Source organism: Pelophylax lessonae, assembly GCF_965119305.1.
Source record: "Pelophylax lessonae genome assembly, chromosome: 1".
NCBI lineage: Eukaryota > Metazoa > Chordata > Amphibia > Anura > Ranidae > Pelophylax > Pelophylax lessonae.
The window spans coordinates 297,733,657-297,757,526 of NC_138768.1; the positions used below are offsets into that span (position 1 = coordinate 297,733,657).

The 23,870-nt window shown below is 42.6% G+C and overlaps 1 protein-coding gene across 1 annotated transcript in view; it reads left to right on the forward strand.

Annotated features, from left to right (window-relative positions):
- The window catches only part of GLTP (glycolipid transfer protein), a 91,355-nt gene extending 70,062 nt beyond the window's left edge, over positions 1-21,293 (forward strand). Inside the window, exons 2-5 of the mRNA XM_082243918.1 lie at positions 1,364-1,422; positions 6,716-6,849; positions 18,695-18,845; positions 20,655-21,293. Coding sequence (XP_082100044.1) covers positions 1,364-1,422; positions 6,716-6,849; positions 18,695-18,845; positions 20,655-20,837 — 527 coding nt within the window. The 3' untranslated portion in view covers positions 20,838-21,293. The remainder of the gene's footprint in view (positions 1-1,363; positions 1,423-6,715; positions 6,850-18,694; positions 18,846-20,654) is intronic.
- Positions 21,294-23,870: the final 2,577 nt, after the last annotated feature.

A 23,870-nucleotide genomic window follows, 5' to 3' on the forward strand; every position in this document is an offset into this window, starting at 1 on the left:
GAGGAAGTGGAAGAAAGGTGAGAATATTTTTCTTCAATAACAAGGTAAGTAAACAAAAAAAAAAAAAATCGTAACCATCCATTTCTTTTTCAGGTGAGCAAAAGCAAGCGGATGGCCCAAAATCGTTTTTTTGTGGCTGGAACTCCGCTTTAAGTAAATTAATTACTTAATTTAGTAATCAAGTGATAGGTTTTTTTTTTTTTTTATTCTGGCATCTGTCTGCGCTGATTTCAAGCTCCACCCAGCCAACCGCATATCACCACTCCAACACCAACATATCTGTATTGCATGGCTATATTGGCAGTGACCAAGGAGAAAGGAACTGCCCTGTCACCAGCCACAGCTGTAACTACATTCCCTATGAATTATGGGACATGTAGTCTAGCTTGCATCACCAAGATCATAGGAGTAAGTATGTTGTGCACCTCGTTCAGCCTTGACTGCAAAGATTGGGATGATAGTGATGTCATGGAGCTTTCATAGACCAATTGAGTGTTGCAAGTCATATATTTCATATATCTGCAGTTGGATTTTACGTTCATAAAAGCAGTATACTGTATTTTGAAATTACCATTTGGTTTTCAAGTATAATTGTGGACAAAATTAAAAATTTACATATGTATTGCAATCGGTCAATAGCATTAACCTCTGTTTTTGTAATATGGTGGCAATGCTGCTCTGTTTGTACTGCAGTGAAATCACCACCCTGTGCAAGTCTTATGCCTCATACACACGCATCGATTATTGGCCGGGAATTTTCGGCCAATGTCCGTTCGCCGATTTTCGGCTTGTTAGTATGATGCTTTCCACAACCGACTCCGACTTTTTGGCTGAAAAAAATCTGGTGTGCAGGCTATAAAATTTTTGTTGGCCGTCAACACAACGGCCGATTTTTCCGTCAGTCAGTACAGATTTTTAGACTGTGCCTTCAGGTAGTATGACGTTAAAAGTAAATGGGCGCTATGCCAGCTGTTTCAGAAATTTGAACTTTTTTTTTTTTTATTTGCAAATATAAAATGGAAACAAAGTCACAACTGTTTGTGGATATTAATCAGTTTTTGTAGGTATAGGGATTATATTGGTGTCTTATCAATAAGAATTCTATTTTCTGTAGTTACTAGAGTTTTTTTACTCCTTTTTTTTTTTTTTTTTTTTTTTGCTTGGTTTTTTGATTTGAAATAGGTACCTATGCTGGGATATGCCCATCTTACTGAGAATCTCACTAATTTACATTGTAGGTTGTCCCTTGTTTTTTAAGAACCAATAACCCATTCTCCAGAAGTTTATGTACAAAAAAGAACCATAGCCTGTTGGGAAAAAAAATTAATTACCAGTGCTTTTTTTTTTGTTCTTTGTTTTTCAGACTGCCTTGGATCTGCCATCTTTTCTCCAATCAAAGCGGATATTACAGGAAATATAACAGTACGTTTTCATATCTTATTTCTAAAATCTGGTCATAAGATGGATATGGTTTCAATTTTTCTTTAAGTGAGTATTCGAGTAACTCCACTTTTCAGGAAAAACAATCACCTTGGGGTGATCAGTGTACATTGCAAGGATTTTAAGGAACATTGTTGCGGATTCTTACCCGTTTCTGCTTTGCAGAAAATCCTGTATGTTTTGATTATGTCAATGTGCAAAGTAAAAATAAAAAGGAGGTGACATTGTCAAGCTGTTGATTCCTTTGCAGTGTTCTAATGAAGAAAGCTGCAGGTTTGGCATCGCAGTAGAAGTGATGAACCCTTTGGAAGCACCCCACCAAAAAAACATTTTTGTTGTAGAGGGTGCCTAAAATCCGATTTGTATCCTAGTGCAGACTTCTGGGAAACTTAAAGGGTAACTCCACTTTCCTGGGGGAAAAAAATAGCAAATAAAGAAAAAAACAATATAGCGTATGGAATTGCGACACAAATCTAATTGAATGTTATTAAAAATTACCTTTCCTTTTAAATTTAAGCTACCTGGAGCTGTTCTGTACACAGAATGTGTACTGACCACACCCCAGAAACATAATTTCCTGCTTGTGTGATTGGCTCACCAATTTTCCCAGAAGTCTGCCTAAGATACAAGTCAGATTTCTGGCATCCCCTGCAATAAAAATTTCATTTTTGGTGAGATACCTCCAATAGGAACACGTCTAAAGGGATGCAGGCCCAGCAGATTTCCTCATTAGAGCTCTGCAGCTGCCACAGATAATTACGAAACCACTCCCATTTGACCCACTCAGCACAGAGGAACAAACAATGATTTCTTCAGAATAACAAAAGGAAGGAATCGGCAAGAAAGATTTTTAAAATCCTTGTAGTGTACAGAGATCACCCAGAGGGGAATGTTTTTTTTTTTTCTCCTCAACAAAGGTGGAGTTACGCTTTAATGAGCCAATCACGCAAGCAGAAAATGACATTTCTGTACTCCACCTTTGCCAGCTAATTTGAGGCACACGTGTCACTCAGGACATAATTTAATTTCAAAGCTTCAAGAAACTATGTATCCTTAAAGCGGAGTTCCACCCTGGGAATACTTTTTTTTTATAAAAAAATACCCCCGGGACAGTCAGGGCTAGTAAATTCCACAATGGCTAGCCTCTGATCTGTCCCGGGTTGCACTTACCTTTTAGGAGAAATACTTACCTTGAAAAAGTATTGTCCAGCGCTGCCATCTCAGGTGTGGGCAGCTTGAAGCCAGCGTGATCCTCTTACATCTTCTTCTGTCCCACGATGCACTGCACCGGCCCCGCCGTCACTTCCGGTGTGCGCGCGTCATCCCTCCACAGCTTCTGGGCATGCCCAGAAGCTGTTTAGAAGGGAATGACGCATGCGCATCGGAACTGACGTCGGGGCCGGTGCAGGCGCATTGATTCCTGGGAGCGATGACGTTCAGCTCCCAGGAATCACTGCAAAGCCAGCAAGTGACGAATCGCCGTGGCCGCCGAGGGGAGGAAGAAGGAAGTAAGGCAAGTATATTTTCTTCTATACGAGGTAAGTAAAAAAAAAAAAAAAAAAAAATTGCGATTTATCCATTTGTTTTTCAGGTGACCCGGAGCGAGAAGATGGAGGTAAGTATAAATTTAGGGTGGAACTCCACTTTAAGGACTCTTTCACATGGATGGAATCTATCGGCTCAGCCGTGGATCTGCCCACTGATCCCAGCTGAGCAGGTGGATGACCGAACCATGTTTGCTCTGCTTATGCAGAGCGGACACAGTCTGCTTTCCTTTATGGGCAGTTGGATATAAACAGGCCGTCTGTCCGTTTTTACATATGACTATCATGGAAACCAATCTGCCAGAAGGATGGTGAACAGATCCCCCATCTGTCTGTCTGTTTTTAGCGGGTTGGATGTCGGCAGGTGTCAATGGACACATGTCCATTTACATCCGCCACTCCAAAGGGGGAAAAGATCTGATCGGGCCCGCTTAAAAAAAAAACTGACAGGTGGACCCAATTGGTCCACCTGTATAAAAGGGGCCTAAAAGAACCGCGCAATGTTCACCAAGTGCCTCTTGATGTGGATTACCTATTCTGAAGAATGCTGTGGGATATATGCATTCATTACTATAATTGTATGTGTTTTTTAAATAACTGCATACAATAATAGGGATATTTCATGAGATTTCTTACTGAGAACTACAAAATGGCAATTTAATTTTTTTTTAACTAGTCACTGGAGTACATATACCTGGGATTTTAGGTCATCCACATCAAATGCAATAACATGTACATTAACAGTACATACAGTTTTTTGGTGCAAAGCACCCATGACCTGCGCTCGGAGTGGTGTGAACTTTAGTCCACCCTATTAAGGTATTAAGAGTATTTCTGTAGCTGTGGACACGTCAACCCAGGAAAAATGCTATGGCCTTGCTGCCCCTTACACGACCAGGGAAGTCTGGAAACACTGTAACAACAAACAAACACAAGGGCGCACCGGCCTAGTGCATTATCATTTAAAAGGTTTATTTAAAAAATAGGATTAAAAATACTCACAAACGAGTTCTTGTTAAAAGCATGTCACAAAAGGAACGCAGTCCTCAGTAAAGGTATCCGAGGATGAGTAGTCTCTTAGATTCTTGAAGGCTAACGCGTTTCGAGGCATAGCCTCTTCCTCAGAGCCTAATGAGGAAGGCTCTGAGGAAGAGGCTAGGCCTCGAAATGCGTTAACCTTCAAGACTCTTAAGGGACTACTCATCCTCGGATACCTTTACTGAGGACTGCGTTCCTTTTGTGACATGCTTTTAACAAGAACTCGTTTGTGAGTATTTTTAATCCTATTTTTTAAATAAACCATCTAAATGATAATGCACTAGGCCGGTGCGCCCTTGTGTTTGTTTGTTGTTACAATAACATGTACATGTTTCATCCAGTCCCTTTTGAAATTAACTTTATAAAAATTGAGAGTCTATGTAACAAAGCAGTGAGGACCTTCCCATCAGTGACATTCTGTTGAGCTGATAGCTAAGGACTCTGCCTGATGCCACTCATGGTGATAGAACTTAACACCAGTGATCGCAAATATGCTTGTAAAAAATCGGGATGGTGAGTGACTAATAGCTATCACTTAGAGCAGCTGGCCCTTTTCATTGTAAGGTAGTGTGCTATTTTATGGTGGGGACTGAGAAATCTTACCTTTTTCTCTCATTGCAATTTTAAAATGAATTATTACACCTATTTTTGATCCCTTCGGACTGTCTTTCCTCTCTCCTGTGGCTATCCACTACTGTTTTCTTGAAGTACAATGGTCTTGACCATACACAAGCTTTCGGTGGTAATGCAGGTGCAGGAATGTAGACATTAAACCTTTTACACAGTAGACTCACACAAAATTGTCTTCACAAAGGTCATACATTCAGACAAAGAAATGTGACCTTACAAATTTGCGAAAACTGGAAAAAGGGCAAAGAAGAATTTATGATGTAACTTCTAAGTTATGTGGAGGAGGAAGAACAGTGTCTGTAAGAAATGGCACAATAGGAAGTGAAGATTAGTTGTGACAAAACTCTTGACTGATTCTTTGTGAAAATCCTGCACCATAAATGTCCTTTTGGTACTTTCTTTAAAGAAGAACTCCGGGCAAAAAATGTTTCTTCCATGCAGTGGGGCTGTGCGGTCCCGCTGCATGGGTAAACGGCTTGTTTTTTGTCTAGGAGATTTCAGAGCGGAAATATACTTACCTAATCTGCCGATCCTCTGAGCACAAGACCGGACCCTGCTACTCCTGTTCTCACCCAATCCTTGTGAATGGACTGTTCCTGATGTCATCATGCCCTTAGACTGTCTCTGGACTTGAGGATGGCAGGAACTGTCAACCGATGGACATGGGGGAGTGTGGTTTCCCAAGGGGATCGAAGGATTGGCTAAGTATAGTTTTTTGGTGCCCCCCTGGACAAATGAGCAGTTAACCCAGGGGTCTTCAAACTATGGCCCTCCAGTTGTTCAGGAACTACAATTCCCATCATGCCTAGTCATGTCTGTGAATGTCAGACTTTTACAATGCCTCATAGGATGTGTAGTTCTGCCACAGCTGGAGGGCCGTAGTTTGAGGATCCCTGCGTTAACCCATGTAGTGCAAGTACAGGCCCACTGCATGGGAAAAAAATATTTTTTTCATGAAGTTATGATTTAAGGCTAGATTCATATCTGTTTGTCAACACATACTGTAGCTTGCCATTGCCCAAAACTTCTAAAAAAAAAATGCATAAAAAAATGCACTTGAAAAGCCACAAAAAGGCATAGATCTGAAATTAGCCCTACTCCTTGTTAAGTAGTGAGCAAAAAAGGTGAAACCACTAACTGTGATCAATCAAGTTTCTACAGTGTCCTTTTAAAAAGGTATGGTCTTGCAGCATTTGGATTCTGCCTTTCCTTGCTGATTTTACAGTTGGAATCCAGTAGAGATGAGAAGTTATCCGGCAATTTTCTTTTTTGCTTTGCCGGCCCTTCTCTTTCCTTACTTATCGTTCTTTTTTTCCTTTTCCTTGGTAAAGTTACTGTTCCGTCTCCCGTTTATATTTCAGTTTTTTTTCCTACCAGATTCATTCAAGCAGGTTGGCTTTTAAAGCGGATCTCCACTGCATCTGAGCACCACAAACCAAAAGCACTATTTAATTTATTTTTAATATTCAATGCAAACTCCCCCATCTATCCATGTCTCCATGCTTTACTTTAGAGAGAAATCATTTTGAATAACACCCCCTAGTATTCCTGGCTTTGACCATCTTTAGTAAAGCCAAATGATTCATGTAGCATTTACTTCCTGGAATCCATCTCCCCTTAGCTCAGGCATGCAGGCAGGAGGATGTGCTTAGCTGAGAAAACCCCCCCCCCCCTCCTCCTCTTATGAGAGACTCCTGCGATGTATGACATAATTTGCAGGAATCATAGGCAAGAAACCAGGGAGTAACTTAAGAAATGTAAAAAAAAAAAAAAAAAAACTAAAGTGTAAAACAAGTAAATATGATATACTTTCCTATCTATTTACTAATGCTAGCAGCATGAAAAATAATCAATGTTGATTGAGAGAGTGAACTTCTCCGTTCCTGTTCCCTCTCTCGTTATATTTCATCTTCTATCAAATTCATTCAAGCAGGTTACCTTTTTAAACCCATGTTTAATCCCAGTAAGACATGCTATGAAATCAGACAGCAAATCTAATTAAATTGGTTCCAAGATGCCTTGTCCAAATGTCAACTTACATTTTCTTTTCTACTTTATGCTAGAAAATACGCAATGTATATGAAACCAACCCCACCAAGTTCAAAACACTGCAGCAGATTTTGGAAGGAGAAAAGGAAATGCATGGGCCACAATGGCCGAAGGTTGGGGCAACCCTAGCTCTTATGTGGCTAAAGAGGTGAGATAATCAAACATCAACTGTCTGTGCTCAAGCATTTAGTTGATTAGGACCTTTTTAAGCAGAGTTTTTGGTTGCAGAACACACAATTTTCATCAGCATGTTTTTTTTTTTTTACGGAACAAATGTCTATTTGTTATTGAGCACACAAATTTTATTGAGCTGTCTTTAAATCCAAACTCAGTTGAAGTGCTCGTGGCTCCCTCAAAAGAGAGATTAAAAAAAAAAAAAAAAAAAAAAAAAGAAAATGAACGGAAAAGACAAGAATTAAACTGAGGATGACAATTGAGAATCTGATGGCATATCTTCCATGCAAGAACTCATTTGTCCATTTTTCCATAAGTATGACCTCAAAAATCCTTCTCTTTTTTTTTTTTTTTAAGTGGTTCCAAAGGCTAGACATGTTTTATCTTGATGCTTTCCTTGCATTAAGGTAAAAAAAAATGTCCCACTAGTTGTATCACCCCCTTACCTCAGTCCTATGTTGATCCCGAGCTGTGCCAATTTGCAGCGGGGCTGGTGCTTCTCTCTTCCTCCTCATAGGCTACAGTTGCTGTCAGTCAAATAGTGCGAGGAGGGGGTGTGTCACTGGATGCACACAAGCCCAGCTTTGGAACAAGCCCACAGGTGTAGAAAGCAGCTTTCTGGTGTGGCATGCAGAAGAAGAGAAGCCAAGAGCACCTGCTGGGGACCCCAGAAGAGGTTACGAGCTGCTCTGTGCAAAACCATTGCACAGAGCAGGTAAGTATAACCTGTTTTTTATTAAAAAATAAAGGAAACCACTTTTACCCAAAAGAAAAATGACTGACCAACTCAAGTTTTGCTAAAGAGAACCTATATGTTCTATTGCACTTTTGGAACACTGTTCTGAGAACAGATGAGACAGGAGTTAACCTGTGGTGTGTGTGTGTGTGTGTATATATATATATATATATATATATATATATATATATATATATATATATATATATATATATATATATATATATTTAAGTTCATTCTTCTTCCTCATGAATGTATACATAGCACCCCATACTGACAGAAAAACACAGAATTGTTGACATTGTTGCAGATTTATTAAAAAAGAAAAACTGAAATATCACATGGTCCTAAGTATTCAGACCCTTTGCTGTAACACTCATATATTTAACTCAGGTGCTTTCCATTTCTTCTGATCATCCTTGAGATGGTTCTACACCTTCATTTGAGTCCAGCTGTGTTTGATTATACTGATTGGACTTGATTAGGAAAGCCACACACCTGTCTATATAAGACCTTCCAGATCACAATGCATGTCAGAGCAAATGAGAATCATGAGGTCGAAGGAACTGCCTGAAGAGCTCAGAGACAGAATTGTGGCAAGGCACAGATCTGGCCAAGGTTACAAAAAGATTTCTGCTGCACTTAAGGTTCCTAAGAGCACAGTGGCCTCCATAATCCTCAAATGGAAGACGTTTGGGACGACCAGAACCCTTCCTAGAGCTGGCCGTCCAGCCAAACTGAGCTATCGGGGGAGAAGAGCCTTGGTGAGAGAGGTAAAGAAGAACCCAAAGATCACTGTGGCTGAGCTCCAGAGATGCAGTCAGGAGATGGGAGAAAGTTGTAGAAAGTCAACCATCACTGCAGCCCTCCACCAGTCGGGGCTTTATGGCAGAGTGGCCCGACGGAAGCCTCTCCTCAGTGTAAGACACATGAAAGCCCGTATGGAGTTTGCTAAAAAACACCTGAAGGACTCCAAAATGGTGAGAAATAAGATTCTCTGGTCTGATGAGACCAAAATAGAACTTTTTGGCCTTAATTCTAAGCGGTATGTGTGGAGAAAACCAGGCACTGCTCATCACCTGTCCAATACAGTCCCAACAGTGAAGCATGGTGGTGGCAGCATCATGCTGTGGGGGTGTTTTTCAGCTGCAGGGACAGGACGACTGGTTGCAATCGAGGGAAAGATGAATGCGGCCAAGTACAGGGATATCCTGGACAAAAACCTTCTCCAGAATGCTCTGGACCTCAGACTGGGCCGAAGGTTTACCTTCCAACAAGACAATGACCCTAAGCACACAGCTAAAATAATGAAGGAGTGGCTTCACAACAACTCCGTGACTGTTCTTGAATGGCCCAGCCAGAGCCCTGACTTAAACCCAATTGAGCATCACTGGAGAGACCTAAAAATGGCTGTCCACCAACGTTTACCATCCAACCTGACAGAACTGGAGAGGATCTGCAAGGAGGAATGGCAGAGGATCCCCAAATCCAGGTGTGAAAGACTTGTTGCATCTTTCCCAAAAACACTCCTGGCTGTATTAGATCAAAAGGGGGCTTCTACTAAATACTGAGCGAAGGGTCTGAATACTTAGGACCATGTGATATTTCAGTTTTTCTTTTTTAATAAATCTGCAACAATGTCAACAATTCTGTGTTTTTCTGTCAGTATGGGGTGCTATGTGTACATTCATGAGGAAGAAGAATGAACTTAAATGATTTTAGCAAATGGCTGCAATATAACAAAGAGTGAAAAATTTAAGGGGGTCTGAATACTTTCCGTACCCACTGTACATGAACGGAAACCGATTTGTCTATGAAAATGGTACAAAATACTGCTCAATCATTGTATAGGTGTGATCAGTAGCTGGAGGTCATTTCCATTAGTAACTAAGAATAAAGGTTCTTATACTTTTCCATCTGTCACCCTATTTGTTAAAATCACGTGTCCTGTGCAGACATGACAATACTATAATATGATTTATGTTGGGTAAATAACACTCTTCATTTTTGAGATGGCCTAACATGAGTAACATTCAGTCTGACTTTTTTGGGGTGATTGAAGATGCCCAGATATCAGATTGTTGGCCTATCATGATGATTGATTTACTAAAACTTGAGCATGCAAAATCTGGTGCAACTGTGCATAGTAGCCATTTAGCATCAGCTTGTTCATTTAAGCCTTTGCCAAAAAAAACTGGAATTTGATAGATTTCTATGCAGCGCTGAACCAGATTTTGCACACTCCAGTTTTAGTAAATCAACCCTATAATGACATGATAGGCCAACAATCCAATATCTGGGCATCCTCAAACATCCTGGCAAACTTCTCTGGGGAGACATTACAATGACTTGAACTGTTATGCAGTCATTTATTGTTTTTTCCTGAGATATACCGTACTTGCACAGGGCTCACAGACTTTTTTTATTGTATGTTTTTACATTTTTTTAAATCATTTTAATACATTTTAAGTGTATGTTAACCAGCTTAATGAGAACATCTCTTATTTGCTTCCTGGCCTGTTAAATATACCATTGAAATATTTTTTCATATCTGTTCAATAAGTGAAGAAAATACTTGTTAATCATGTGAGAAATCTGGTGCAATCCTGATGTCTTATCAGCGCTGCCCAGTTCACCACTGTGACCTACAGAACAACCCCCCTAATATAAAGATGAGAAAAAGAGTGAGCTATTCTGCAGTCCTGATGCATGTGTCTTAATATGACCATGCTGCTTTTGTAGATAAAGTACATTAAGTGAGCGTTGTCACCTTAGGACAGGAAGTGAATTATTGTCAGGATCACCTAGTGAAAATAAAGGGCGGCACAGTGGTGTATTAGTTAGCACTTTCACCTAGCAGCAAGATGGTTGCTGGTTCGAATCCCAACCATGACACTACCTGCCTGGAGTTTGCATGTTCTCCCTGTGCCTGTGTGGGTTTCCTCTGGGTACTCCGGTTTCCTCCCACACTCCAAATCGGACCAGGAATCAGTTGGACAATATCACCTCTGGTGCTAATGCCAACCATCTGGGAGGAACCAGGGGTTTTGCAGCTGAAAGCGAAGCCAGTCAGAGTCTGGCTTGGGTGGAACTTCACGTTCCAGACCTGTTTGCCATACACATTCCAGGCATGGAAAATTGGGCAAGGCAAGTTTCTAAGTTGGTGGCCTTAACCTGTAAAGCAGTGGTCCTCAACCCTGGCCTACAGGGCCCACTAACAGGCCAGATTTGCAAGATACTGAAATATATCCCAGGTGATATCATTTGCTGCTCAGTGATTGCAGTACTCTAGTCTGCATCTCCCCAAGGTAATACCTAAAATCTGGCCTGTTAGTGGGCCCTGTAGGCCAGGGTTGAGGACGACTGCTGTAAAGAACTCTAGATTATAAATTCTAACAAGCAGGGCCCTCTGATTCACCCTGTATTGAATTGTATTGTAACTGCACTGTTTGTCCTCATGTTGTAAAGTGCTGTGCAAACTGTTGGCGCTATATAAATGCTGTAGAATAATAATAATAATAACCCTTTCTTGTGCTACACAAAGGCCTTAACCACTTAAGCCCCAGCCCTATTTCAGACACTTTTTGTTTACAAGTTAAAACCAGTATTTTTTCCTAGAAAACTACTTAGAACCCCCAAACATTATATATATTTTTTAGCAAAGACTCTGGAGAATAAAATGTCGGTCATTGGAAAAATTTTTGTCACGCGGTATTTGCGCAGCGGTCATTAAAACGCCATTTTTTTGGAAAAAATTTGAAAAATCACATTTCACTGCATTTAAAAAATACTAAACCGTAAAATTAGCCCATTTTTTTATATATTGTGAAAGATGTCACGCCGAGTAAATAGATACCCAACATGTTACGGTTTAAAATTGCGCCCTCCCCCGTGGGATGGCGACAAACTACGGTCAATAGAGATCTCAATCGGCGACGCTGTAAATTTAATGGTTACCAGTTTAGAGTTGGTGTGTAGCTCTTTTTTTTTAATTTATTGCCCACGCTCTGGCGATCGCGGCGATACCTCACATGTGTGGTTTGAACAGCGATTTCATCCGTGGCTCGACTTCCGTATACGTTTTTTTTTGTGCGCGAGCGAACGGTGACGGGGGCGGCTACATTTTATTTTTTACTATTTATTTTTTCTTTTTTTTAACTTTATTACAGGTTTTTAAAAAAAAAAAAAAAAATTGATCACTTTTATTGCTGTCACAAGCAATGTAAACATCCCTTGTGACACCAATATGTACTGACAGGTACACTTTATGGAGGGATCGAGGGTCTAAAAGACCCTCGACCCCTCCACTACACTTCCATGTATGCAAAACGCCGAAAACTGCGTTTTTGCATACAGCCGGTTTTTAAATTTGACGCCTTTTGCAGCAGAGTAACCCGGAAGTGACGTCATGGACGCCGCCTCCGGGTTACGTCATCGGAGACCCGATCGATGCCGTTTCCGGCATTCATCGGGACTCCATCCAGCCGGCGGACGTGCCGGCTGGGTGCTCGGGGCTCCTGGTGGGACGGGAGCCCCGAGCAAAGCCACGGAAGGCGGCGGGAGGGGGGGGGGGACGTCCCCTCCCGCTCACCCGGGTAATGATCGAGCGACTCCCGAGCCGCATTAATCGTTACCGACGGAAAGCCGACTGTCGGCTTTAAACCACGGTACCGGGATGATGCCTCTAGCTAGAGGCATCATCCCGGTATAACCCCGCAAAGTCTGCCAACGTACGGGTACGCCAGTATGCGGTAAGTGGTTAAACCTCTTTTTTCCCTTCCCCCTAGATGTTTTTTTTTTTTTTTTTTTAAACTAGGAGTTGTTTTTTTCTATGTATGTCCTGCTCCAAGACGTCTTAAGGAGCTTTCTCTCCACTGTCTGGATGTGGTTTGTGCTGCAGACTTGACTCTTTTCTGAGGGTCCCCATAAGGGACAGCCTGCTTCTCATTCCACTACCTGTAGGTGGGTATGAAAGCTCATCATTCATGCCTGTAGGCTAAAGGACAAGGTTCCACCTTGCCTTGTAAAGAACAATTTGGCTAGATCAGTTAGTGCTTCTTGGTGATATTCAGCATAAAGCACGTGTTCCTCAGATTTACAAGGCTCCTGTTTGTTCTTCTGTTTACACATTTGTTTGTTTTATCAAGGTGATTGCTTAGGCTCCATCTAATGCCAGCTTCAGTCTAAAGGTTATTCAAGTGGTTCTGTGTGCCTCCTCTGTTAACTTGTTACTTGTGGGGCTGTTAGCATTTTGTTTGATGTTACTCCTCAGATTACTATGCATGTTGCAGTGTATCCTCACCCTGTTTCCATTATTGAACTCCTTCATCAAGGATTCTTTTCTTGGAGTTCATTAAGGGACACACCATAAGTACCCCCTCTCAATTCCTCTGACCCACTCCTACTCTTATTTGGAGATTATGGTGGTTGTTCTAAAGGCTCAAGGTTTTTTCTCTTTTGTTCACTGACAGACACAGCTCCTTTATCATCTTAACCATTGGGTTATACAGTCCCCTACAGGAGTAGGACACTAGGCAGAAAAAAAAAGTTTTGCTACACCTAGGGGCAGTCCCAGGGGTTATACTCCCTCTCTCTGCTTTGGGCACTCAGTTTTTTTTCTGCCTAGTCAGTAAGGACCTAGTTACTTGCTGGGATCTCTGGTCCTGGCAAATTTGTTCTTTAGTTTGTTTGTTTTTTTGTTCTTTTTTTTTTTTTTCTTTTTGCCTGTTTTTTTTTTTCCCTGTGAGATCTACATTTAACTGTTAGACTGGGCGACGGGCTGGAAAATCTAGATCCAGTGGCCACCCCAGTCTGGCCAGCGAGCGCGCGGGCAGACCTCAGCTCCGTGCTAGTTCGGTCGCGACATAGCTCCCTGGACGGGGGGCTGGCCTGCGGTTTAAACGCCTCACAAGGTCACATACGACTGGGTCTCGGCCGCATAGTTCTTCCTGGCTGACAGCCCCCCCAATTTAGATGGTGAGGGGTTCTATCTGGAGCGGTGCCTGTCTACCCCCCCTCCCTCCACTTCTGCTAGGGCTGTGTGAGTGGTCTGGTCCACCTCTTGGGGTGGGGGCAGGGCACTATGCTGGCGATGGGGGTGCGCTGCCGGCAACAAAGCACGGCAGCCATGTTTGTGTAGTCTAGTGGCCATTTTGCGGTGGTTTTCCATAGAAAACATCGGCGGCCATATCTGTGAAGCCTTCTGGGTGGCGTTTTTGGCGGTGGGAGCCCGTCCTTATCCCCTGATGTTGACTCCTGGATCCTTTCATTTCCTGATCGCCTCACGTGCAGTGCAGATTCCCCTGGTGGCTGAGGCGCCTGCTTTCTGCGGGGAGGTGAGTCCTGTGGGGTCCTCTCCCTCTCTGCTGAGGATCAATTGGTGCTCTGTGACTGGCAAGCGGGTAGTGCTGCCAGAGCAGTTGGGGTTTTCCCCTAGCAGGGTTTTACACTTTTTTTTGTGGGGTCCCCCTGGTGACTCATGGAGTCTTTTTTGGAGCACATCTCCCCACCTGATCCCCTCGCTGAGGCTGCGGGGCCCCTCCCATCCATCTATCGGTGTACTGACGGCGGTCCTAGAGACCTTTATGTCCCGGGTGGAGGTGGTTTTTGGGCAACGAGCTAGCAAAAAGCGCCCCTGCATTCCCCCTGCCTCATCTGTATCATTAGATCCTGAATCTGATTCAGCCGCCGTGGACGTGGGTCACCCTGCTGGGTCTGCGACCACGCGCCCTGAATCCTCAGATAGTGAGGAGAATTCCTCCACTTCTGCAAACGCGCACGAAAATGTGCCGGTGGATGCACTGATTGTACATAGACCTTAAAGTTTTAGATGGAGGAAGCAGCTGCGACAGAGGCCCAAGTTCCCTTTGGCACTCACAAGCCATCTGGAGCAGCAAAGGTGTTCCCTTTCCCCTCCTATTTTGACAAAATTGTCATTAAGCAACCAAAGCGTCCCCTTGGGGTCCCTAAGCGATTTGCTGGGCGATACACCTATGAGGAGTCCCTTCTTAAGAAAAGGACTGTTCCACCGGTGGTGGACCCTCCGGTTTCCAGAATAAACAAGGCAACCATGATTCCGATTTGAAGAGCCCCTAGCCTTTATGGACGCGGCTGACAGGAAGGCGCAAGCTGTGGCCCACAATATGTACACCCTGGCTAGTTTGGCACTGAGGCCTGTATTCATCATTGCCCTGGTGTCACAGACTTTGACTGAATGTGGCCTGGAGGGGGGAGCAGCTACCCCCTGCCTTTGCTGAGCTGGTGGACCAGCTGGTCCAGGGCTTGCAGTTTATTGGTGATGCCTGAACAAGAAAGGAGGTAATATCCCAGATAACCACAGTACCGCCCTATAATTAAGGGAATGGAAAATGACCTAAACTAGTTTTGCTCCAAACTAGTTTTGCTCCTATCAGTGTCAGCTGTGCAGTCTCCAGCCCCATAGTATATGCAAACAAAATAAAGTGTGGCACCTGAGGAGGTTAAGGTGTTCACACAGAACAGAGGAGCTGATAATTGGACACACGAAGCATTAAACATAACTTTATTGAGCAATTCATTGAATATAAAAAACATAACCACAATCGGTCAGTGTAATCCAGGTGCATTAAAAATAAGACAACGTTGTCTCATAGGGATACGGGAGAGACCAGCAGCTGCTTATACATTACCCAAGCCCATACATGCAACAATCGCCACCAAAACTGCCAATATTGAAAAATTCCCTGGGAGTTTAGGGAGCCAGTCTATAGTGATGAAGGTAGTAGTGGGGCAATCACTGAGAGATAGATAAATCACACTCTGCAGGAGTGCCTGCTGCAGTAAAAGCTTGAATTGCTGATTATAGATGGAAGATCACTGATGCGGATGACAGCCAGTCGATACACTGTGGCAAGAGGCTTCAGCTACAAGATGAGGTCAATAAATGATCAACAGTATCCATAAGTGCTCACACCATCCACATGTGGATAGAGCTCCAAGTAGCACGATAATCATAGTATCAAATAATGGAGGTAGAAAGGACGGTATGCAGGCTTGCACTCAGCACTGATGTAGGAGTTATTAGTGGTTAACTGAAGACTGACGGGGTCAGGAGGAGGGCTCACTAGGCAAACACCAGTAGTTCCATGTAAATAAAATGTTTCAAGATCAAGTATGGACCTCGGTATCAAGAGATAGTCCAGGTAGTCTGTCAACACTTACCCCAATGAACCACCGTTAAACGACACCCATTTAGTCATCTCCACAAGCTGTGCTGGGCTGATGCCGTTGCTGCTGCTCATCCATTCAGTGACTATCTCCCATTAGACCAACTGCTAAAAGCTGCTGGATGTATAGTTGCTGGTCACGTCAGAGCTGGTGACGGGTGCTGACGCGTTTCGTTAGCTGGCTACGCTAACTTCATCGGAGCAAGCAAGGATGGATGGATGTGTCATCCCTTAAATAATCCACCACACAGTTCATAAGTCAATTATCAATCAGCTGTTTCTCTAGGTGGTGCAAGTGGATAGTTCTTTGTATTGGAGATAACCACTCCTTTCACTCCTACATTTATCAATTATTTAACACGTGAACCATTTAAGCAAAAACTGTATGGTGCAATGATGTCTATTCAATTAAGGCAAATATTTCTATGATCCAGATAATCAAAAAAACATATAGAAAAATGATTAGGCTATTTAGGGATCTCTAGATAGGACAAATCTCAATGTGTATAAATAGCAGCATTATGCAGGGATGTAGCAGTAGTCTGCAAAACCAACAACAGAGAAAATGTAATAGGTAATAAGTTACAATCAGTTACTGAATAACTTAAAAGCAGATGAACTGGTGTTGAGATAGTGAATCAATTGGACACAAAGAGAGGGGACTAGGTTGGTAGAAAAGGCTGCAGATTAAATTCAGTATTTAACCCATTATGGACTCTAGATCCCAATTTATAAATCCACATATTTTCCTTTTTTAATAAAACAGTATCAAAATCACCTCTACGTAGAGTCCTTTAGGATCCCCATTATGAAAATGTAGGAAATGTAGGGTCTTAGGTAATGTATGAGCAGCTGCTGGTCTCTCCAGGATCCCTATGAAACACCGTTGTCTTATTTTTAATGCACCTGGGCCTGGTACGCTGATCTGATGTGGCTGGTCACCGACGTTCCTTGAAAGCTTCCTCTCAGGGAGGATCTGCTGTCCCAAGGGCCAATCTTCCATCCAGCTTTACAGTCGCTGGCTTTGACGGCTTGGCCGTTGAATGCCAGGTGCTGAAGGATAGGGGTTTGTCTGAATCGGTAATTCCAACGCTGTTAAAAGCTAGGAAATCTACTTCTGGGAAGGTTTACCATCGTACGTGGAAGAGGTACATCGCGTGGTGTGAGTCTCCTGGGGTTCATCCTCTTCTCGGTGGCTCAGATCTTGACCTTCCTTCAACAGGGGTTGAACATAAATTGTCATTGAGTACCATCAAGGGCCAGGTGGCGGCTTTAGCAGTCTTCTTCCAACGATCCTTGGCCACACACTCCCTGGTGCGTACCTTTCTTCAGGGTGTTCGACATTCTGTTCCTCCAGTACGGTCTCCTTTGCCGCCTTGGGACCTCAATTTGGTGCTTTCAGTCCTTCAGAAGCCTCCCTTTGAGAATCTTCGGGAGATTCCCTTGCTTATGCTGTCTCAGAAGCTGGCTTTTTGGTGGCTATCACCTCTGCGCGCAGGGTGTCAGAACTGGTGGCGTTAGCCTGTCGTTGACCTTACTTGGTAATTTAGAGAGATATGGTGGTTCTTCGGTCCTGTCCCTTGTTCCTTCCAAAGGTTGTCTCTGATTTCTATTTGAGTGAAGATATTGTGTTGCCTTCCCTGTGCCAAAACATCTTAAGGAAATTGCCTTGCTTGCCTTGTATGTGGTTTATGGTGTACCTGGCAGCTACGGAGTCTTTTAGGAAGTCAGACACACTATTTGTACTTACTGATGGGCCTCAGAAAGGGTTGTCCGCTTCCTCTGCAATCATTTCCAGATCGATCAGACAGACGGTGATTCAGGCCTATTCGCACTCTACTGTGGCGCTCAGTGCCTCCTGGGCCTTCCATCATCAAGCGTCGGTGAATAGGGTTTGAAAGGCGGCCATCTGGTCATCGATGCACACTTTCATAAAGTTCTATAAAATGGATGTGTTTTGGCCGCAAGGGTTTGCAGGCTGCTGTTTAGAGGACCTGGTCCTCTTTGAGGGTGTATTGTTTTTTTTCAGGTGGGCTCCAGTTGATTTGGTTGAGCTCCTGTTGCCTGGTTGGCTACTGTTAAGCCTTGGAAATTTTTGCTGTTCCCACCCCTCATGTTTAACACTGCTTTGGGACATCCCAATGGTTAAGAAGATCAGGAGCTCTGTCCGTCAGTGTACAAATAAGAAAATGGGATTTTTGACTTAACGTAAAAGCCATTTCTCTAATTACCATTGATGAACACAGCACCCACCCCTCTGTAGAGTTGTATTTTCTTCTGACACTGCTTGTAACAAAACGGATTACCTATAGCAGAGAGCGGTAGTATACCCCCTGGGACTGCCCATAGGGATAGCTAGACTTTTTTTCTGCCTAGTGTCCTACTCCTGTAGGGCGAAGTATAACCCAATGATTAAGACGATCAGGAGCTGTGTCTGTCAATGAGCATCAGAGAACAGAGAAAAGGATTTTACGGTAAGTCAAAAATCCAGTTTTTACAGTCATGCATTCTATGCATGAAGGTAAAAAATGTTCTCTATGCAGCAGCCCCCCCCCCTCCCCTTTATACTTACTTGGGCCCCATCTCGGTCCCTACTCGGTAGAGCAGAATCACGTGTGTGTGTGTGTGTGTGTGTGTATATGTATATATATATATATATATATATATATATATATATATATAATATATATATGTGTGTGTGTGCGTGCGCGAGATTCTGCTCTGCTGGCCTACACTGTCGCAGATGTACAGAAAAGTAGATAACCTGTAAAATGGCAGATGGTAACTACTTTTGCTTTTATTTAAAACAAAAAAAAAAAAGTCAGTCAGTATGGATCTTTTTTTTTTTTACATTGTTTCTTATCTTTCTTGCATCACAGAGGTCTAAAGTTCATTCAGGTTTTATTACAAAGCATCTCTGATGGGGAGAGGGATGAGCAAAACCCAAATCTCATCAAAGTTAACGTGACAAAAGCCTATGAGATTGCACTTAAGAAATACCACGGCTGGTTGGTGCAAAAACTATTCCAGGTAAGGAATTTAAGATAAATTAAAGTGGTTTGGGAAGAACTAGATTTCTTCTGTATGTATGTATGTATGTATGTATGTATGTATGTATGTATGTATTTCTTATGAATCCTCAGTCATCTTGTGCATGAATTACTAATCTACAGTATCTCACAAAAGTGAGTGCACATGTGACCACACTGAAGAAATTACACTTTGCTACAGTGTAAAGTAGGGAGTGTACAGCTTGTATAACAGTGCCAATTTGCTGTCCCCTCAAAATAACTCAACACACAGCCATTAATGTCAAAACCACTGGCAACAAAAGGGAGTACCCCCCCCCCCCCAAGTGAAAATGTCCAAATTGGGCCCAACTAGCCATTTTCCCACCCTGTTGTCATGTGACTCGTTAGTGCTACAAGGTCTCCGTTGTGAATGGGGAGCAGGTGTGTTAAATTTGTAGTTGGCACTCTCACTCTCCCATACTGGTCACTGGAAGTTCAACATGGCACCTCATGGCAAAGAACTCACGGAGGATCTGAAAAAAAAAATTGTTGTTCTACAGAAAGATGGCCTAGGCTATAAGGAGATTGCCAAGACCCTAAAACTGAGCTGCAGCACAGTGGCCAAGACCAACAGTGATTTAACAGGACAGGTTCCACTTAGAACATGACTTGTCATGGTTGACCAAAAAAGTTGAGTGCACGTGCTTGGCATCATATCCAGAGGTTGTCTTTGGGAAATAGATGTATGAGTGCTGCCAGCATTGCTGCAGAGGTTGTCAGCCTGTCAGTGCTCAGACCATACGCCGCACACTGCATCAAATTGGTCTGCATGGCTGTTGCCCCAAAGTGAAGCCTCTTCTAAAGATGATGCACAAAGACTGCAAACAGTTTGCTGAAGACAAGCAGACTAAGGGCATGGATTACTGGAACCATGTCCTGTGGTCTGATGAGACCAAGATCCACTTATTCGGTTCAGAGGGTGTCAAGTGTGTGTGGCGGCAACCAGGTGAGGAGTACAAAGACAAGTGTGTCTTGCCTACAGTCAAGCATAGTGGTGGGAGTGTCATGGTCTTGAGCTGCATGAGTGCTGCAGGCACTGGGGAGCTACAGTTCATTGAGGGAACCATGAATGCTAACATGTACTGTGACATCCCGAAGCAGACTATGATCCCCTCCCTTCAGTATTACAACATAACGACCCCAAACACACCTCCAAGATGACCACTGCCTTGCTAAAGAAGCTGAGGGTAAAGGTGTTGGACTGACCAACCATGTCTCCAGACCCAAACCTTATTGAGCATCAATGGGGCATCCTCAAACAGATGATGGAGCAGCGCAAGGTCTCGAACATCCACCAGCTCTGTGATGCCATCATGGAGGAGTGGAAGAGGATTCCAGTGGCAGCCTGTGAAGCTCTGGTGAACTCCATGCCCAAGAGGGTTAAGGCAGTGCTGGAAAATAATGGTGTCCACACAAAATATTGACACGTTGGGCCCAATTTGGACATTTCCACTTAGGGGTGTACTCACTTTTTTTGTTGCCAGCGGTTTAGACATTAATGGCTGTGTGTTGAGCTGTTTTGAGGGGACAGCAAATTTACACTGTTATACAAGCTGTACACTCACTACTTTACATTGTAGCAAAGTGTCATTTCTTCAGTGTTGTCACATGAAAAGATATACTAAAATATTTACAAAAATTTAAGGGGTGTACTCATTTTTGCGAGATACAGTATATACGGACTTCCTTTTTTTGTATGCAATTTTTTTTTTTGGTTTTTTTTTTCCCAGACTGAAAGTGATAATGGTTTTGCCTTGCTCTCTTCCAGACTGCACTTCTTGCTGCTCCATATAAAGATGATTTCCTCAAAGCCCTTTCAAAAGGACAAAATGTAAAAGAGGAAGAATGTATAGAGAAGATCCGTCAGTTCCTGGTCAATTACACCACCACAATTGAAGCAATCTATATCATGTACAACAAGATGAATGCAGAGTTGGAATACAAAGCCTAGTTGGTTCGCATAAGACTCCTACCCTCTCATTGCTTTCAGCTACAGCTCAGGACATGGCCTCTTTTCTGTGAATGTCTCCTGGAAACGTTCACTAGATGCTTGGAGGGTACATAACCAAAGTTAATTAACGAAAACATGTTTAACAATGTATTTGCAGGGAGTTGGTGCACTATTTCTATATGTAACATTTTATTATAACCGGTACACAGGGGACTGCATACAAACTTCTCACCCTTTTCATCCATGGTCCTAAGATCATTTTAAAACACTAACTCCCTTACACCATCTCCTCAATAAGCTAAAAATATACTCCAAGTGTTACCTCAACAGCAAACTGCTTTCGTTACAACACTAACCTTATTAAAGAGAATTTCTAAAGTTTTACCTAAAACCCTATTACAGCCCAATTAAACTTTTATTTTAAATCAACTAAAAACAATCCAGGTACATGAAAACTAAAAGGTATGCAAAATTTTAGTAGTTTTTTTTTTTTTTTTTTTAAGAAGGCAGCCTGTACCTTGACAGGACGCTTGCTCTCTGTGAAGAAGCAGTGGTCTCTCTGCAGAGGTCTGACATGTGCTCCCCTCTCTTTCCACTGTATCAGAATCAGAACTCAGAGCAGAATGGTCCTACTCTGCAGCATGTGGGCAGGGGACAGGCTAAAGCCATGACTGCTTTTTTTTTTTTTTTCTTTAAGTAAATGAACGTTCAGACTTTACACCTTTTTGTTATTATGCAACCAGAATGTATTTAACTACTTTTAACTTTGTTTGTGGGCTTTAAGCCTAACTTCAGGTTTACTTTCACTTTTAATAGTTCATTGGGTCAATCTGGCCTAAACAAAGTATTTTCCTTTAGAAATTGCTATCGCTATCAGTACTGCGGGTGCTATCAGTACTTTATAAACTGCAGATAGCATCAGCTACATACAGTAAACAGGATTGTGTTGAGGTACTGCTCAGCCAATCCCAGGAAGCTTTGTAGTTGAATAATAAATGCAAGGTTTCTTCTGACTGAGGAGGAGATGAATGGCATTATCCACCTACGTCAGGCAATCAGAGGAAGCCTTGTGTTCATTAAAGTGGAAATAAAGCCTCCTATCGGTTTCAGCCAAGGAAGCTGCCCTCTAAAGCCCCGTACACACGCATCGAAAATTGGCAGAGAATTTTCGTCCAACGTCCGATCTGCCGATTTTCGGCTTGTTAGTATGATGCTTCCAACAACCGACTCCGACTTTTCGGCCGAAAAAAATCTGGTGTGCAGACTATAAAATTTTTGTTGGCCGTCAAAACACGGCCGATTTTTCATGCAGTCAGTACAGATTTAGACAGGGAAAAATCTTATGAGCAAGACTGGGCATGCTCAGATGAGAAAGAACACAAAGAAAGCAAAGCAACACATGACATCACTTCTGAAGCAGATTTTTGTTGGGCGAGAAAATTGGTGTGTCTAGGCACATTTCAACCAACAAAACGCAACTCTGGACGAAAGACGGACGATCGGTCGGCCAATAATCGTTGCGTGTGTACGGGGCTTTAGCCTCTGTTTAATCTGCAACTGCCATGATGCTGCACATGGTATTGGTTATGACACCAGCCATTGGATGGTTTGACAGTTTAGTTGAGAGCACAACCAATGTGACAGCTAGCATTTCCAACAGGCCAGGAATGTTAATTTTTTTTTTTTTTCTTTAAATGATCAAATCGATGGGTTTACTTCTGCTTTAATAAAAGGCTTCTTGTAAATGGCTGAGCTGTGCTCAGCCTGACTCAGTTTTGTTCCAGCAGCAGACGGGAAGTCACTGTACTGCTACCAAAACTCAACGCCGTGCGCTGCATATACATAAAAGCTAAAGCTTTAATCAGTGCCTGCACAAGTTTGTAAAGGGAATAATTTGTTTCGGCCATCATGGCCCATATGAACTATTTAAAGAGAAAATAAACCTAGAGTTAAGCTTTCATTCTAACGAGTGTTTAATACTTTACATAATATACCCACAACAGAATTGTAATTCAAAAGGACAAAAGTTTTTAACGTTAGTGTTAACTTACCAACTGATTTCAGTAATGCAAGCCATCGTAATTGAACATCTGGTAAGATCCTCGCTAGTGAATTTTTGAGATGGCCCATTTGCCTTCTATAATAACTGTTCTGTGCAAGAATGGAGCCATAAATGTAAAGTTTAAAGGCTTTGAGCTTCAACTAGTACTTTTATATTCTAAATACATACCGGTCTAATTGGTAACTTGGCCCTGTATGCTTGTGCATGTAGCAATCTACAATGCTGCCACAGTAATCGGTGACATCCCATTTGATTGGTGTGGGTTAAAGTATGCAGTGGCCCGTCAGATCATGCAGTTCAATAAAGTAATACTATAGTTGGGTACACTGTACTTTTTATTCAAGCTTTTCTTTAGGCCCCTTTCACACAGGCTTTCCAATCGGGTCTGCCTGTCAGTTTTTCAGGCGGACCTGATCGATGCTCCATGTACCTTTTTTTATGCAGCAGTGGATGTCAGGGGTCACATCTCCGCTGACACCCGCTCTCCGATCTGATGTGGTTCATGAAAAACAGACAGATGGAAACCCTATTTTCCATCCGTCTGGAGGATCGAATGAAAACCGACAGAAGGTCCATTTTCATCCAATCTCCCATAGAGGAGAGCGGGGATTTGACCGCTCCCTCTCTGCAAAGTAAGCGAAGACGGACCTGTCATCCACCTGCTCAGCGAGGATTGATCCCCGTTGAATAAACCTGAGTCCGCCGGGCGGAAAGCCGGTGTGAAAGGACCCTAAAACTGTGCTACTGGAGGATTTGGTAATTGATGGCTATAAAGAAGATTCACATCAATTTTAAAACAAAACTGATATGACTGATTTTATATATGCTTGTTGTCTACAGTAATACTCATAGACAACAATAGAATTGTTTATTAGTTAGTGTACTCTTTTATCTTGGGACTAAAATGTATCCTGAAGGCCATGCATGCATGTCAGTAGAGAAGTATCTTGCTCGATCTGCTAAATAAATTT